The sequence below is a fragment of the Sturnira hondurensis genome, unplaced genomic scaffold (assembly GCF_014824575.4).
Source record: "Sturnira hondurensis isolate 20B ecotype Veracruz unplaced genomic scaffold, ASM1482457v3 Scaffold0002840, whole genome shotgun sequence".
NCBI classification, from domain to species: domain Eukaryota; kingdom Metazoa; phylum Chordata; class Mammalia; order Chiroptera; family Phyllostomidae; genus Sturnira; species Sturnira hondurensis.
In genome coordinates this window covers 8725186-8744252 of record NW_028075471.1, presented here as the reverse complement: position 1 = coordinate 8744252, position 19067 = coordinate 8725186, and the positions used below count along the sequence as shown (strand labels likewise).

The 19067-nt window shown below is 41.2% G+C and overlaps 1 protein-coding gene across 30 annotated transcripts in view; it reads left to right on the top strand.

Moving 5' to 3' along the window:
- CADPS (calcium dependent secretion activator) overlaps positions 1–19067 on the top strand; it is a 473884-nt gene that overhangs the window by 416344 nt on the left and 38473 nt on the right. For all 30 annotated transcript variants that reach the window (XM_037040838.1, XM_037040841.1, XM_037040843.1 and 27 more), the window contains one exon: positions 13255–13287. In XM_037040838.1, the coding sequence (XP_036896733.1) occupies positions 13255–13287 (33 nt within the window). The remainder of the gene's footprint in view (positions 1–13254; positions 13288–19067) is intronic.

Below are 19067 nucleotides of genomic sequence, written 5' to 3'. Positions count from 1 at the left end.
CGTGAGCCTTCCAGAAATCCTCTCTGGAAATGAAGGGTTGGGACAGAAATGAGGGAAACTGGACGGAAAAACAGGTCTACTTCAATTGGGCATCTGTTTGGAAGCCCTGGGGGAGAAGAAAGATGAGAACACACACTTCCTGGACCCAGTCTCAGAACACAGTACCCTGAGCAACAGGAGACATGAACAATTCTCCTCGTTAATGAGGCTGCGGCTCCTAATCGGTGCATGGAACAGAATGCTTTTGTTTAATAGAGATCATTTCCCTGCCTCTTGCCCAACTCCCCAGCAGTGCCAGCAGCTCTTTGTTTAATGAAAGGTAGGGACTTTAAGTAATGTGGTGGGAAGGGCTGTAGGAGGTATTATTACCCTCATTACTATGATAATAGTTTAATCACAATCAATATTTATGAACATGCACAGAAGCCATGCACTCAGCCAGCAGCCCGGCAACTCGGGTTTTCGTGTTCTTGCCTAAGGATGCTTCCCAGGAAAGCCTGGGCTCTCTCCCACCTTCCCCCAGCCCCTCCAAGTCTCTACACTGGCCCTTAAAGGCCACTTCAGAATATCCCTGCTGGTTACATCAATAGTTGTAGATGAGGTCTCAGCAATAAATGTATATCATCATAACTATAAAACTTTTTGCCTTTCAAAGTACTTCAACAATCTTCATCTGGGCTTAATCATCAAACTTTGATAAAGCATCTTGTGGAAAGGGTAGGGCAGTGCAGGGGACAGGCTCAGGTCCTAGCTCTACTACTTCTTTTCCCCCAGTTCCCTGTGGGGAACGTACCTCAACCTCCCTGAGGCACAGTTTCTTCATTTGTAAGACAAGATGATAAGTTTTTATAATAATTGAATAAGATAGTGTAAATCAGGCACTCAATCATTGGTAAATACATCCCTATTTTTATATATGACCATATATCAATATTAAGTATTTCTATGTTGTCTATGAGTAAAGCTAAATAATAGCTTTCCCCAAAGTCACAGAAAATAGTTGAAATAGCAGAAGTGAGTGTCCAGACATGGAATCCAATATTCTCTTTCTGTTATCTGAAATATTTTTTAACACTCATTCTTTTTAACACTAGTAATTTAGGCAAACATTATTTTAAGACATTCCAGTGTTTACTCTTGTCTTTCAAATATCAATGCTATTTTGAAAGCCAGTGATCATGTTTCTGAGCAATGGCCATCTGAATGAGCTACACATAAGTAGTGTTTGGTGTCAGAATTCCCACATCTGTGAAAACAGGGTTTATAAACTACTCTGGCCCTTCTGAAAAGGAAAATGAGAGAAGCTGTGTGTACACATTGCATTTCCATGGCACTTAGATGGGCCCAGCACTTCACAGTTGGGCAGCAATGCCATTGGCCTTTGGCAAGTACTGAGGACATTTCAGTGCCCTCTTCCTTGCCCAGTAACAGAGCTCTGAGAATTCATTATACTATGATTCCAGATATACTCAAGGGTTATGTTTTCCTCCAGTTCTCAGAAAGTCTTGGAAGGGGCTTTCACTGTAATTGTCACTTGGCCCCAAGCAGAAGCCACTAAGGTTTGCTCAACTGCTCACCCGCACACACAGTCCCAGTACATCCACCCACCAGCACATTCTGTCTCCCCCAAGCAATCGGTCCCTCAGTTGGCACTTACAATGTATTCTTCCTCCCAAGATGCACTTAGAGCATCCAGATTATGTATTAAGGGAGGTTTTTGCTAGGTTTTGCTTGTGCCTTTGTAGAGTACATATCTCAGAATTCTGATTTCAGTCAAGCAAAAACCTGCAAAATGTCTTTCTCCACTGGAATGTTAAAAATTCTATCACTTGTTTTGTTCTTTTTTCAAAAAGAAATTATGAAATAAGTATATAGAGTGGTTTAAAAATGGAATAGTACAGAAACACTTGCAACAATAATTTTTCAGGAAGCAACATTCCTCTGTCCTACCTCTTTCCCCCCTGAATCCCTTACCCCAGAGAGGACCTTTGAAACAATTTTGTATTTATCTTCATCACTCTGAATACTGTTCTTATATGTTTTTTTATTTTTAAAAATATTTTATTTATTTATCTTTAGAGGGGAAGGGAAGGAGAGAGGAAGAGAAACATCAATGTATGGTTGCTTCTCATGTATCCCCTGCTGGGAACTGGCCCCTGCCGGGAACTGGCCTGCAACCCAGGCATGTGCCCTGACTGGGAATTGAACCGCGATCGTGTGGTTCACAGGCCAGTGCTCAATCCACTGAGCTACACCAGCCAGGGCTTTGAATACTGTTCTTATATTGATCGATGTTAGAGACTGACACCCCACTCTAGTCGGCAGAGCTTTAGCCCACCTCACCATCTTCCACTTCTCCTTCTCTTCCTGTTACATTGTGCAGCATTATTGCTCTTCTCACAGCCTTTATAACTTTAAGTAATACCAATCCATCTTTAGTTCTTATTTCATCCACAGGATGAGGTTATGGACACCCAATCCCTTTTTTTCCCCTGCTTTCTCCTCCAAATGGTCTCTTGTTCTAGAATGATAACTGAATGATAGTCTCTTCATTCCTGTCATTAAAATGTAAGCATGTATGTTTATGAATGTCTCTTGCATCTAGACCAGTCCTGCCCAAGAGAACTTTCTGCAATGATAGAAATATTCTATATCTGAATTGTCCAGTACAGTAGCCACTAGCCACATGTAGCTCATGAGTATTTGAAATGTGGCCAGTACCACTAAAAAGTCAAATTTTTAATTGTATTTTGCTTGAATTCATACATTTAAATCACTGCATGTAGTTCTTGGATGGTGCAGGGCCAGACCAAGCTTAATGTACAAATCTGATTACCTAGAACATCCTGAATTTTCAGCTGAGGTGGTAGTAATCACTGATGCATAGTTCTTACTATGCCCTGGAAACTATTCTAGGAACCCAGTTAATAACTCAGCAACTTTATGATGAGTACTATTACCCCCATCTTGTAAATGAGGAAAGTGAGGCATGAGAAAAGTTAAGTAACTTGTCTAGTAAGTGGTAGACCTAAAATTTGGCCCCATTTGATCCAACCCGAGTTTGTACTCTAAACCCCTTCCCTATAAAACCTCCAATCCCCATTAGAAATTCTCTTTTTTAGAACTACTCTTTTTTATTTTTATTTTTTTTTAATTTTATTTATTTATTTATCTTTAGAGGGGAAGGAGAGAGGGAGAGAGACATCAATGTATGGTTGCCTTTCGTGCGTCCCCTGCTGGGAGTTGGCCTGCCGGGAACTGGCCTGCAACCCAGGCATGTGCCCTGACTGGGAATTGAACCGCGATCCTCTGGTTCGCAGGCCTGTGCTCAATCCACTGAGCTATGCCAGCCAGGGTGAACTACTCTTTTTTAGATACTATTTTCAATCTGCTGATCAACGATGTGACCACAGCTTCTTCCACATTATTGGCCCAAGTTATGCTTAGCATAGGGGCTATGTGTACTTAGATATGAACCCTGCCTATCCCATTTCTGCCACAAATGGAGAACATTATACTGGAGTCTGGAGGAAGATATGGGCAATTCAGCACAGAGGCAGGAGCCCAGTCACAGGAAGCTGTTCCTTTGGCCTTGGAATTCCAACCAGAACAGTAGAGTGGCTAGCATTCACTGAGGGTTTGCCATGTTCCTTTATTATGCCCCTTTATGTGTATCATCTTCATTAATTTTTACAACAGCCCAAAGAGGTATAGATGAGGAGGATACAAGGAAAGGGTGCTGGGAATATGAAATGAAGTGATTAGTGAGAAACATGGAAAACTGTGTCTGGCACAGAGTCAGTACTCAACACATGCTGCTCATTGTAATCCCTTTATGTCTTTGCCAAGGCTACCCACTGGGCCATGCTACATTGTCTGGTACCTGCGTGAATGGAATTTATTTACCTCTAATATTATTTTCTTTTTCCCTGTTACTACAGTTTTTCCCAGAGCCTCCTTTCCTGAACTCTTATTAATTCTAAAATAGTAATTGCCTTTTGATTTGCTGCTATATAACCTTCCCAAGGTGTAGGAAGTGTTTTCTATTTCTAACTAGAACCTTCCTTGTACACCAGCCGATAGTCACAGACATTTTTTTAATTCCATAAAGAATCTAAGAAAACAATTAGTCCAGTGCCCTATTGTAACAGATAAAGACATGAAGCCAACAGATTAGTCAAATAGCAGGAGTCAGTCAGTGAGTGAATGATCTAATTAGGATTAGAAATTTACATTTTGTGATTCTTCCCACACGTCACTGTTTCCCACTTAAGTCATGTTCTAGTCCAGAAATCAGAAAAGTCCTTCTGGGAAGGACCAGGCAACAAATATTTTGACTTCACATGCTATATGGTTTCTGACACAGGAACTTAATCTTTGCCCTTGTAGTGTAAAAGCAACTATACACAAGATGTAAGTGAATAGGCATGGCTGTGTTCTAATTCAACTTAAAGGACACTAAAATATCAACCTCCTATCATTTTCACGTGTCAGAAAACAGTATTCTTTTTTTATTTTCTTTCAACCATCTAAAAAATGTGAAAATCATTCTTAGCTTATGGGCCATACAGAAATAGGCAACAGGCTAGATTTGGCCCATGGGCCATAGTTGTCTGACCCTTGTTCTAGACTATTCACTATAGACAGGAACACACATGGCAGTCCATGCCCAGTGAACCACAATGAATCAAACACTAGTAATAATGTTAGCTAATGCTTCTTGAGCTCTTACTGTGTACCAGGTATTGTGTTGTGCACTTTATATGATGTCAACCTGTTTGGCCTCACAAGAATATTATGAAGAAGATACTGTTGTCATCCTCATTTTGAAGATGAGATTATAGAAGCTGTGGGATGTGAAATAATACTTCCCAAACTCATTCAACTAGTAAACGATGGCTAATAATGAAAACCAAGATCTGTCCTACCCAAAGCCCCTATGTTCCACAAAGTAGGCTCCCCTTCTTCCAGATCCCAGGTGGTAAGAAATAGATTTACAATTACACATCATTTTCAGAATATCAACCACGTGATACAGTGAAAGAATTCTGCACTTTATAATCAGACCTGGGCTTGTATTCTAGCTTCACTACTCACTACTTACTGGTTCACCTCTTGAGAGTTGTTTAACCTCTCTGAGACTCAACATCCCCATCTACGAGGGGGATTGTGAAATGAGTCTTCTAATGTTCTTCAGCACAGATGGCAAACATAAGGCTCACGGGCGAAATCCCACCCTCCACCTTGTTTTATCCTACCCGGCACCTTGTTTCTACTGGAGGGCAGCACTGAGCTTCTTGCCCCTAGTTAAGGAGTAGTTACATTTATACAGTCCTAAAATTACATTTGGCCCCTTAAAGACACACAGGGCTGATGTGGCCCCCGGCGAAAAGGAGCTTGACACCCCTCTTCTACAGTGATGATTGAGGCGACTATACATAAGGTACCTAGCACAGTGCCCCACACATATGTGCTTAATAAATATAATTAAGGATCAGGTGAAAATCAAGTTGCTCATTAATGTTTTTAGAACCAGGAAACTCAGGAATGACCAAATCCTGTCCTCCTCCTCCAGAAAAATATATGCAATGGATAAAGTTGGGGAAAATATACTACAAAGTAACACCTTTTTCAATGTCTTGGTTTTCATCTATTGTTGCATAACAGACTATGGCAAAGCAGTGACTTAAAACAATCAGATTATTTCGCTCACAGTTTGGGTGGTTAGGAATTTAGGAAGAGCTCCACTAGGAGATTCTTTGGTTCCATGTGGCACTGACCAGGGTCACTCACTTGGCTGCATTCAGCAGGGAAATGAGCCGGGCTAGGGCTGCATGTCTGATAACTCAGTGTGATTCTATGGGCTTCTTTCTCCCCATACGGGGTCTCATCCTTGTCCAGGTGGCTTGGCATCACTCAAAGTAATAGTCGTAGCACAGTGCACTTACATGGCAGCTGGCTTTCAAGAGTGAGGAAGTGGAAGCTGCCAGCCCTCTTCAAGACTAGGCTCAGAACTGGCACAGAGTCACCTCCAGCATATTCTGTTGGACAAAGCAGTCATAGGCCAGTCCAGACTCCACAGGAATGGAGAAATAGACTCCACTTCTCAATGAGGGAGTGTCATGCCCACACAGGGAGCAAGATAATTGATAGCAAGTGTCTTTGGAAACAAGCTACCATGCTGTGAACTGGATGTGGGGTCCACATTTCAATGCAGAAATGTCAGGGAGATGTAGGATCACAGAGATGGCCTAGATCACACAGGGTGAGAAAGGAAGAATGGAGTAAGATGCCCAAGCCTCTTACACACAAGTCCCATGCTCTTACCTGAAGCGTCCTAACCATGAAACAGAAGCACCATACCTAAGTGTACAGATATATAAGGTTTATTGACCCAACCCACTAGGAAACAGTCTATACCCTGGAACCTGACCCATCAAACCAGTCTCTTTGGAGGTGAAAGGAAAAGAGAATGCAAAACTAATAGCCAGCAATTATTGAACACATACTATGTTCTAGGTCCTGTGCAAAGGTTTCTACACACGTGAACTTATTTAATCCTTTGCCATGCACTAAATATAGAGGTCAAATGCTTAGAATAGCATCCTATACATGTTAAACACTTAAGAAACATGACTTTTTGAATGAGTAATCCATAGAACCACCATACAAGGGGTATTATTGTCATTATTTCTTATTTCCAAGAAGGAAGCTGATGCTTAGAGAGATTCCTGGCCTGGCCCACAGCTGGTGAGTGGCAGGACCACATGGTACCCCAGGCATCTGACTCCAGACCCAAAGCTCTTACCTCCACAAGGGACTCCCATAGTGTAGGAAAACAAGCTCTTTGCATAGAGGCAACAAATACCAGTTCCTTTTAAAGCAGTAGTGCCTCACTGCACTTTCTTCAGTGTCCCTTTCAGAATGTTAAAGGTTAGAAATCAACTTCAAGACAGCTCTGGGAACCTCTACCCTAGGTACTGAGTAAAGAGCACCATACTCAGAACTTGTTCGTCCAACACACTTTTATTGAGCCCCTACTACACAACAGGCAGTGTAGACACTGAGAGGAGAGAGAAGGTTTTATTCCTCATAGAACCTATGTTCTAGACAGGGGGATGGTGACAGATAATAAAACTCAAGGAATAGAGATAAAATTATTTTAGGGATAATAGAGGCATTAAGTAACACTTTTACGTACTGAACTGCTTCATTCTCAAAAAGAAAAAAGAATCCATATTGCTAAAATTGCCTGAGTTAGGGAAGTAGAGAAAGGAACAAAATAGCATCATTATCCTGGCAGCAGAAATTTCAAAAGCCAACATTGACGTCAGTTTTGCTAGTCTCTTGAGATGGTGGTGAGGTCGACATTTCTAGGCAGAGGCAGAGAAATCAGCTCAGAGCTCTTGTGAAGTCAGATAGGCAGGGGTGGAGTCAGCCTGTGCAGAGAATAAATTGTTTTCTTAGTTGATTTTTTTTTTCAAGAGACCCTGGGGAAAAAGGAGAGCTTGGGCATTTGCTAATGCAGTGGTATCTGTTCAGATTTCTTTTTTCTCCCATCTTTGAGTCTTACCCACCAGATTTCTGTTTGCAAAAAGGGCCTAATCCACTTTTTTTGTTGTTCGTGCATTGATTTAATAGTATCAAGCCCCGAGGTCTGCATGGTCTGCACCTGGGTTGCTTTTTCCCCTAATGAAGCCAGAGAAGTGGTTTAAGCCCCTGCCGAGCTTCCTATCAAAGCTTCACAATGATTAACTCAGGTCCCCTTATTAGGACCAGGCAGAAGAAAATCCCTTAGTCATCAGCATTGTGAAAATCCCAGAATGGTGAGTGTTCAATGAAAAGATTACCTTGGGCACCTGAAAAATAATGGAAGAACTCAATAGAGAAACCATTAAGCCTGTCTACACACGCTAAGTCAGGTGGAGGGTCGAGGTGATTAGCTGAGACATTCAGGCCAGAGAAAGCATGTTGGACCTTCTGCCCTGACTGAGTCAACACAAATAATTATTCAAATCCCTCATACATTTTTCCTGCTGAAGCCATTTTAGGTAGTACCCACACACACACACACACACACACCACAAACAACACTTAAATATGAATGGTCAGTAAAAGTGGTTTGATAGGTGTTTTTTTAATTGAATAATGAACATCTTAGAGATGGGAGACCCAATGCTATAATTTGTTAGCTGTGTGACTTTAAACCAAATTACTTCACCACTCTGCCTCTGTTTCTTCATCTGTAAAAAGGGAATATTGATAGGATACCCTCTCCTCAAAAGGTTTTTTTGAGGATTAACTATAATGAATACAATGTCCTGACTCATCACCTGGCAAGTCATAAGCACTCAAGAAGTGTTATGAATAAATCTTAATTGTTGGATGGACATGACTCATTCTGAGTACTGGAGAGATTGTACATTTAGATATCATCTGAGGAGGAGGCTAGGACTCATGGAGCAAAGCCTTCGTCTGCAGCCCCTCATATGGTGCTTCATAGGTAATCAATGCCCTTTGCTTCAGGCCTGTGGAAACATGAACAGGTTGCTCACTGACAGCTTGTCTCCCAACTATCACCCTGGTGCCCACAGACTCTCCTGATCTGTGTCTCATTTTCTAAATTTCTTCCCCAGAACTGGCTGTATCTGGGAAGCTAGGGTGGGAGTGGAGGTTTCATGGATAATACTAGAAAACAGGTAGTCTTCACTTCGCCAGAGGGGATGGTGAGAAAGCAGGGAGTCTCAAGAAATGAAGTCATACTTCTTGCCTCTCCTTTGAGATCAATTGTGTCCCTGTTTCGAAAGGGTGCCAGACCAGGTGTCTGGGGCAGACCCCACATCCCCACCCTAATCTGCAATTCCCAGGGCATGCAGCTTGATCCCAGAGAGCAGTAGGTAGGTGTCATTGAATATCACAGAGTGCGAGGTCTTGGGAACACCCTCCCAGCTCAGCCTAATGTCAGCAATCCTGAGGTAGGGAAGAGAGGGCTTTGAGGTCTGCATCAGTCTTTCAAGGGCAAGTTCTCCACTGCATGGGGTGTTCACAGAATTAGCAGAGAGTATGTCAGACTGAGAATCCACTCAGACGCCTGCTGGTAATCTGGAAGATACCAGCGTCCTTTTGTTATGGCAAGAAATCGCCTGTGATCTAAAGGAGTGAAATTGTCACCACTAGCACTAGGACCAGGAGCACATGCTGTATCTACACCAGTAAGCCAGTGTGTCCACTAATCATGATAAGAACATGTACATTGGACCATGTACCCAGCACTGTTCTATACACCGATCTAATTGCCTCACTCAACCCTCTCAGTATCCCTTTGAGTGATATTATTATTGTCCCACTTGCAGAGGAGGCTCAGAGAAGTTAAGTAACTTGCTCAAAGTCACTAAGTTAGAAAATGGCAAAGCCAATTCTGATCCAGCAATTCTGAGCCTATCCTCTTCACTAGGCTCTTCAATCATAAGTCACTTCACTAGGAAGCTTTCTTTTCAAGTTTAAGAGAGAGAGAGAGAGAAGGAAGGAAGGAAGGAAACAAACAAACACAAAGAAAGAAAAAGTCACACACACACTTGAGAACCATGGGTGGTAAAAAAAAAACTGACAAAATTCTACGAAACAGGTAGTACTTTTTAAGCAGTTTATATTGTATTCATCGAAGGATTTACATATAATAGAAAATAGTTTTGTGTAGATACTAAGATCTGTTGTTGATTTGACCTAGAGACAGGATCTAGTGTGCTCTTGAATTTTGGGGACCTCGGATGTAGAATGTAGCTGGCTAAAATACATATCCCTGTGGATACCGAAAAGAAACAATATGCTTAAAGGTAGCACTGTTGACGTGAGGCAGGAAAGAATTCCAGGGGCCAGAGTTCTAATCCTGTTTCTCTGCCCGAGTACCCACTCTGCCGTACTTCACCGTGAGTGCTGTGAAAAAGAGGACTGATGGTGGCTTCCTACCACTTACGGAGACTAGCATCAGAGACAGGAAGCAGCCTCAGAGGGGTCCTCTCACATAGGGAAAGGCTCACACCCGGGCATCCCACAGAGCTTCTGCTAGAGCTGCCCTAGAGAGGTCTTGACACCTAGGAACGGCCATGACTGGCTGGACTAAGACAGCTGTTAGCGCCTCCTTCAGGGGCTCTGTCGTTTTACTCATTCATCCTGATTCTGTGCTCTAGAAGGACCATGAACAAGTCCACTCCATGTGCATTGAACCCCTTACTTGAACTATGTGAAGGTTATTATTTTATTTGCCATTAGCCCTTTATTTTCCTGCAAGAGGCCTCTGCTTTCGCGTTCCTTACACAAGACCCTTCCAGACGCCCCTATATCCTTATCAACATCCTTCTTAAAGTTCAACGGCCAGAACAAAAAATGGTATACCACATGCTTCTAAATCATAATTGGATTGGAGTTTCCAATCAAATTGGATTGCAGTTTACTCTGAGCTATTTTTTCCTGTTATTATGGGACTGCAGGAAGATCAATAAGACCTCATGCAAGTCAGCAGTTATCAGAAACAAAAAAAAGCCTAGCGAATGGAAGGCTGGTGCATGTAGCAGAGGGGATGGTTTTCATTCATTACACAGAGCTTGCTTTGTTTCCCAAACTGCCTGGAAAGAAACAGAATTTGACTGGTGTCATTCTCTCGATTGGAACTGCACTTCAGTGGTAAATGGGGAGTAGGCGTGTTTAAAGGTTGATCATTTCAGCTGTGGCAAAACTCCTACCAATTGCCAAGCACTAACTCTACAGAGCAAAGGAGGCCATGTCCCACTGAGAATAATTATTTTGCCATCACCTGCTCTGACCACTCACTGATCCTTGAATTCCTCACGATTTTCTACCATTGGTGAGGAAGGAGATCAGGAGTTCCAAGGGAAAAACTGGGGCTCAGGGGTCCTGGCTTCTCTGCCTTCTGGCTGAGATCATTAGCAAATAAAGTCTTAAATTCTGTGGGTTTCAGTGTTCCCAATCATAAATAGATATGACTCATATCCCCCACTTTACAGGGTGGCTTAAAGAAGAAACTGTACACAGAAGTGCTTTGCAAAGTGGAAAACATCCTCAAAGTGTTAGATGCTGTTTTAAATGGGGGAAGACTTGGAAGAAAGGAAAGCCACCTCTTGGCCCAAATGAAATTTGGAACAGGAATGAAGAGGAACGATTTGGGGTTATGGATCATTCAATAGAAATATTAGTTGTGCAAAACGCGAAACATGTTCCTCCATCCTTTTAATGGCCCAGAGCAGTTTGTTTCATCCACCAGCCTTTGCAGGCCGCCAACTTTATATAAAAATAGGTTGGCTTTCAGTGGCTTCTCAATCTGGTCATTCCTCTGCATATTCCTCAATCATTCTGAAGCCAGAACCGGTCACTAGCTTTTTCTCTTACCTTCCTTCGACAAATTTTTCCTAAGTGCCTTTTCTAAGAGAGGTTCCAAGTAAGTCACAAGGGAGGCAGCCATGAGCAAGACATGACATTTTGCAGGAGACAGACAATGCACAAAAAGCATGACTTTCTTAGGCTATCAGGGCTGCTTAGAAAAAAAGGTAACGTTACAGGAGGGTCAGTAACAGCAGAATCTGGGATCATCTTGGGTGCTGGCAGTGATTCCAGAGGACAGAATGCTTTGCTCTCTCAATAATTAACTGATGTATATTCAGTCCTTTAAAGTTTATGAAGTACTTTCTGTTTTTTTTTTCACCTGATGAGGCTCTCAACCCTGCAAAGGACACAGTATCATCACCCTGTTCTAGAAATCTAGAACCCAAGACTAAGGCATTGAAGTGATTATCCCAGGGTCAACCTCTTCTGTCACTTGCAGAACTTTAGACTCTCAATCCTAGGTCTTTCCGCCCCTCACTTTGGCTCATTAGGTCTGTCCCTTGGTAGTTGACATTTTGTAAAGTAGCTTTGGGAAAAGGGCAAGAAAGGGGAAATGTTCCCCTGGATACTTTTATATAGGTAGAAGTTGAGATTTTTCTATATAGAGCTCAGTTAGATGTCAAAGGGAAGCTAACCCAAGATGTGAAAAGACACCCTAACTGATGTGTTCGCATCACAGTCCTTGTGGTTGCCTGTAAAATTGGAAACCCTCTCAGACCCCAGATGTAGCCCCTCAGTCTTATCCGTGCCTAGAGGAATATGTGTGACCAAATGCAGGTCAAAATGAGACCCATGGAATATCAGATGTACTGCCATAGGTGTTATTCCTCAAACCCAGCTCTTCATTGACTCCTCACGGCACCCAGAGCCCACCCGCGTTTGCTTATGAATTGCTCGTCTTAGCTGCTATTTGTAGCATGTTTACTATGTCCCAGGACTTACATGAATTTACCCTCATGGCAACCTGCTGCAGTAGGCACTAGTAGAATCTCCACTTCACAGATCATGTGACTGAGGCTCAGAGAGATAAAGTAGTTTGCCCAAGGTTGCACAGTTTTTAAATTGATAAGGTAGGATTTGAACCCAGATCTGACTCCAAATTCCATGCTCTAAAACACACTACTCTACCAGATTCCCTCCCCAAAAACTGAAAATAAATTTCACAGTCTCTTCCTGCACTTCCCTTCTGGGTCTTTTAGTATTCAAAACCAAGAGACACAACAGCACCCTTGGGATAGTTTTGAAAGACTCTGTTATCCCCCTAACTCCACCCACAGACACCCATATCCCTCTGGGTTAAGGATGACCCCACCACCACCACCACATCCCTCCTCTTGAACAGGGTTAGTAGAAACTGAAAACTGAAGGATTTAATTCAGACACACGTGCAGCCAAATTACACAAAGACCCATGAAGTGACACCAGTCTTTAGGTGCTTTTCTAGACTGGTGAGCTCCGCACTCATCAGTTGGGGGTTGGCTACAGTCATTTTTTACCCTTTCAGAAGGGAGAGAAGAAAATGCCAAGTTCCCACACCAGCTTCAGAATCTCAGTCAGGAAAACTTCACTCTCTTTCTGTTCACTTTGTCTCCCTCTGGCCTCGTCTCCCTGTCTCCCACCCTTTTTCCCTCCTCCTCCTCCTCCTTCTCTCTCCCTTTTTCTCCCTTTCTCTCAAGCAGTAGCTATGGCTTAAGGAAAAAATAGCAAACAGATTTTATTTTTTAGTACCTTTCTATGTTTCCTGGACAGCTCCATGTGCCAGCATATTGTTTTAACTCTGATGATGATACAACACTGAGCTGTGAACAATTAAACATAAACACCAGCCTCACTTCCATCCTCTTCTTTTCTTCTTAGGTGAAGGCAGCCTCCAAATATGTGGATGTACCTGTGAGTATTTGAAAAATGTTTTTGTGGGTTTGATATTTTTGGTTCTTGGTTTTGGGGTGTTTGTTTTGACTTACTTACCTATTTATTTGCTTTTATGAGAATTTTGATGATGCTGGTTTTATTAGTTGCTGCTAAATTGTATATTCCCAAATTGAATTACCAGAAAGAGGGAAGCCAAGAACATTTCCCGGTAAAATTTTTAGCCGATGAAAAGAGGGTATTGTTTCTTTCATCAGGCAGAGACCTCCCGTTTGAGGGTAAACCCTGTTTTCTTTCATTTTTATTTGCATTGGTTTCTCTTCTATATTTCATTCTGTGATCAGTCCACTCACCTTACTTCACCTTGGTAGTAGAGTCATGAACTAGAAATTTGCACAGGGCGCTAGTATTTAAAAAAATAAATAAATAAATTCTGAATTTGTTCATTTAGGGGTCAGTTCTACAATTGTTTTAAGGGAACCTTACAAACTGCTTATAATTAGTACAGACCTCATTAATGAAGAGAGCTCTCAAAGTTCACAGATAAAGCCCTTGAAGTTTTCCAAAATTTACATTTAAATTGAGGTTAAGTACTACATATGAATGCTAGCATGTGGGATTACCTGTGATAAACCAGGACACATTTATAGACAGACTGTGCCCTAACTATTAGCAAAATAAAATTGGAGAGATTTAAATGTATTCCAATAAAGGAGAAAGGAAAATGATTCTCTTTCTCCATTTCTAACAAAAGAGGTGTGAGTATATTATAAAATATTAAATTTAGAGAGCTTATCTCAACAGCTACCAAGGGTCTTATCCTGAACGTTTTTCATTCTGAACGTGGTTAAGTACCCTCCTTGTTCAAATACTTATTTGTTGAAATTTGTTTTTTTCTAAAAGGATTTATATTAACATTTAAATTCATTTCCCCAGGAAGTTAAGTGTGTAATGGTTTATTGGCTTATTTCTCAAGGGAAGGCAAAATGGAAAATTGGAGTAAATTTAGCATTAGCATATATTTTATTTGCTTAATGAAAGGATGTACAAGCAATAATTATGCTTTGAATTCATATAATATTTCTTTTTTGAAAGATTTTATTTATTTATTTTTAGAGTGAGGGGAAGGGAGAGAGAAAGAGAGGATGAGAAACATCAATGTGTGCCCTGCTGGGAATTGAACCAACAACCCTTTGGTCCTCAGACTGGCACTCAATCCACTGAGCCACACCAGCCAGGGTTATATATTTGTCATCAAAGGACCTCTGACTACTTCACATAGATATTCCTTACAATGAGAAGAGAAAAGGCTTACATAATTGCAGCAAGGAAAGGAGTTAAGTAATTTATCAGTCCAAGCCCCAAACAATTAACTTTCAGTTCACAGAGAGCAGACTTCTCAAATTCTCTGTGCCTGTTTCTCCATCCTTAAAATAGAGATAATAATATGTAAGTCACAGGTTTGCTGTGCAGATTAAATGGCATTCATGTATGGAACACTCAGTACCCAACTGGCCCTCATCAGACATTTCGGCAGCAGGAGCAGGACACATGGTGGGGAATGGGCATGTGATGCCCACAATCTATTGCATGGGAGTGGGAGCGGGATTTGCTGACATTACTTCTGGCCTGCCATGGTCTTCAACAGTAATAGAAACTGAAATTCTAGGCTCCTAACTCAAGATCTCATGGCTGAGGTTTGTTTTCTGTAAGCCTCAAAGCAGAAGGGAGATTTCATCAGCAAAGTAAAATAGAACAGGTAAGAAGTAGGCAAGGCCCAAATATGTGGAGATCAGGCAGTCAGTACTAGCAACTCAAATTGGGACATGGGGGAGGTCAAAACGTCAAAAGTCAACCAAAAAGTGGTTCGACCTAATTCCTGCAAGCCGAGTCTAGATTTACTGTATAAATGAGGTAAAAAAAAATGGACTATGCATCAACAGGACAGGTGCCCTGTAGTCATACTGTGTTTATGGATGAATTATGCTGTATCAGAGCTGAGCATCTGGGGGAAGAAAATGAATTAGTGAAGTTTCCACCCTCTGGGGAAGCAAAAGAAAATGATGTAGCATGTCCCAAAATATGGCACATTTGCCACTGGAAATATACAATATGATGGTGACAACTGCAACCAAACCTCATGCAGCACTCACTGTGTGCTGGTTACCTTCCAAGGACTCTATATTTAATCTTCACAACAAACCCACTTTAAAGATTAGAAAACTGAGGCCACAGAGTTTCACTTCCTTAGGGTCTCACAGTTGCTAAGTTGCAGAGCTGAGATTTCAGCCAGTGCTCTTAAGCACTATGCCATCTGCCAGTTGATTTTAGTTAGTGCACAGATGAACATCTTTATTTGATTAATTGAGTAATTTACTACTGGAAAAACTATGATTAACACCTCAAACATATACTTTCACTTATTATTATGGCTTATAAAAAGGTAAACTTTAATATCAAGTTGGTAAAAGTATATTTTATACAAAATAATATGATAGTAAATAATATAGTGATAATGTGATTATAATTTTAGAGAAAACAATAGTGTGTAATAGACATATGTACTACGTGTACATTGTGTGTACATTGTAATAAATAATAGTAATCATTTACATCTCACAACAGCCCTGTGGGTGGGGTAATATTTTTATCCTGTTCCACAGCTGAGGAAACTGAAGGAGGTTAAGTACAATAGTTTGTCCAGGGTCTCCCAGCAAGTAAGTAGGAAGGTGAACATTCAAATGCAAGCACTTCGACTAGTAGACAGAACCTGTTGGCACTGGATCCCCAGAAAGAGTCAACTGTGTACATTTCTTTCCAACTCTGCCTTCAGCGAGGGCACATTGGCAGTGCCAACTCAACCATGGAGAGTATTTACACCATGGAAATTGGCAAGCGCTGCAAATCGAGGGTTGCTGTTTGTGTTACTTGGTGGTTTCAGTTTTTTGTTTTGAAGAACCAGTTTACCATCACACAACTCTCACCCATTCAGTGGTCTGCACACCCAAATGTGCCGTGGTCATACTTGGCAAGGATCTTTGTTTTACTTTGTTTTGTTTCTTGTTTGTTTGTTTTTTAATAGGGATTTCTCATCCCTTGCCTCCAGAGATTATGATTCAGTAGTTCTGGGATGGAGCCTGGAAATCTGTTTCTGAAAAGCCCTCCACATGATTCTGACATGTAGTCCAGGACTAGGAACCAATGGACTCCGTCAGTGATTCTTGACCTTGTCTACAAATTGGAAACACCTGGGGAGCTTTCTACACTTATTAGTGCCAGGTTGCTTGCCAAATTAAAACAATCTCTAGGGTGTGGGGTTTAGGAATTAGTATTTTGTAAAGCTCCCCAGGTCCTTCTCATTTGCAACCAGGTTTAGGGATCATTGGATAAAATCATCTTTTAAGTTATTTCTAGCTCTCAAGACTCTGAGTTCATTTGTGTTACTGTGTGATGTTGGCACATGGTTCATTCGTCTAGTTCTGTGTGGGAACTAGTAGTTAGTTACCCTAGAGACTTGTCTTAATTATCCACACTAACAAAGAGAAATATTATTACCAGTCATTCAAAATGTTGCATATTCACCAAAGCATTTCTCTTTGTTTCAAATGGAGTATTGGAACCTCTGGAATACATAGCAGACTTGTGTTGCTAATTAGGGCTTGCTTAGGTTGCTGAAAGTCTGATTTCATTTTTTCAAACTCAGAACTATTCTGATAGGAACAAACTATGATTAAAATGCCTTATTTTTCCTAAGCCACACAGTGACCCCTTCACAAATGAGATGTTCCATATGTGGATGGAGTTACTATACAGAGATTAATTTATGTATTGTTTATTGTATGTCTTCAAGAAATCTACATCCTATGTCATCAGTCTGTTCAAGCCATGCTTGAAATAAGCAATGTAATTGTGGGATATTAAAACCATTGTCTAACATTTTCCCACTATTTGTCGATAACAATGTGATTATAGCCTAATTTATCTCATAGCATCAGTTGTTTAGCTAAGAATATTTTCCATCTATAACTACAAGTTAGCTCATCTGTGTGTAAACAGTTTCTATTTTAACCATTTGGTTGGAAATCTACTTAAAATGCATTACATATCCTCCCCTGCTTTTTAAAACAGGGATCTAGCCATACTTTAACCTTTCCAGCGTGACTTTCCCCCGTGTCCTGCTCCACCCAGGGCCTCCCAAGGGTAGGGACAGCCTGCCTCTCCCAAGCCCCACCATTGGTGACTCCACATGCTACCGTTTGGCAGCCTGCTCCCTCACACTCAGGACATCGGGAAACCTGATAGCACCCTTTGGTCAACACACTTGTTCCAAACAAGTCCCCTCTTTCCCCTGGCTGGCCCCCCAAAAGAGGGTAAGCAAACTTGTTGCAGTTGCATATGAAGCTGATTCAAAAGGAAACAGTAGTGAGCGGGAGCCCCAAAGACCCTATTAAGAAAAAACTTTACATTTTCGTGCCAAGACTTTGTGTTTTTATTTTGATGTTGTTTTTTATTTTTCTTCTTGGTTCCAAAGTGGATTGTAGGTAAGGCTATGAAGTAATGTAATATTGGGGTGGGGAGATCACAGTGGCTTAAGGTTTGCATAGTAGTGTGGCTTTTAAAGCATCTTAACATACATTATTTTAGCTGATCATAATTTATGAAGGTAACTAAGGAGCTATTATTAATCCCATTTTGCAGATAGTATAACTAAGGCCCAGAGAGATTGATTTATTTATTTTAATTGAAGTAATGAAGTAATTTATTTTTCATCCTCATCTGAGGACATACTTGCTGATTTTACAGAGAGGGGAAGGGAGGGAGAACAAGAGGGACAGAAACTTTGATGTGAGAGAAAATCATCAGTCAATTACTTCTCACACGCACCCTGCCTGGGACCGAACCTGCAACCCAGGCATGTGCCCTGACTGGAAATGGAAACCATGACCCTTCAGTTTATGAAATGACACTCCAACCAACTGAGCCACATCATCCAGGGAAGGCCCAGAGAAATTTAAATGATTTTCAAAAGTTCTGATTTGTGGAGGATCCAATAAAAATCTATGCACAGTAAGTCCTCACTTAACATCATTGATAGGTTGTTGGACACTGCAACTTTAAGTGAAATGAGTTGTAACACAACCAATTTTACCATGGCTAATGGACATAAACAAGATTTAGTTCCTAGAGCCATCTCATCAACTATTAATGTTATAACAAAAATATTGAATAAAACAACCGTTAGTTGAGGAGCTGCTGTAGTGTGACTGAAGAGATTTAAATAGGAGGTGGGAGGGGGCCTTATTCATTCATGGATTTGTTCAGTCAGCAAATGTTTACTGAGCACCTACTGTGTACCAGGCATCATTCTGTGTGCTAAGGATTAATAGAAAATAGGTCAAATAAAGTCCCTGAATTCATGGATTTTATGTTTTAGTTGGCTAAGACAGACAAAAAACCAATAAATGAATATATAGTATAATGCCAGATATTGATAAATGCTATGAAAAAATTAAACAGGATCAAAATAGAGAATTATGGAGCCTGTTAACTAGATGGGGGAGATGAATCATACCGATTTTTTTAAAATTATGTTTATTTATTTTTAGAGACAAGGGAAGGGAGGGAGGAAAGAGGGAGAGAAACATTGATACATGAGAGAAACATTGACCAGTTGCCTCTCACAGAGCCCCAACTGGGGACCCGGCCCACAACATAAGCATGTATCCTATGGGAAACTGGGAATCCAACCGGTGACCTTTCAGTATGCGGGACAATGCCCAACCCACTGAGCCACATCAGTC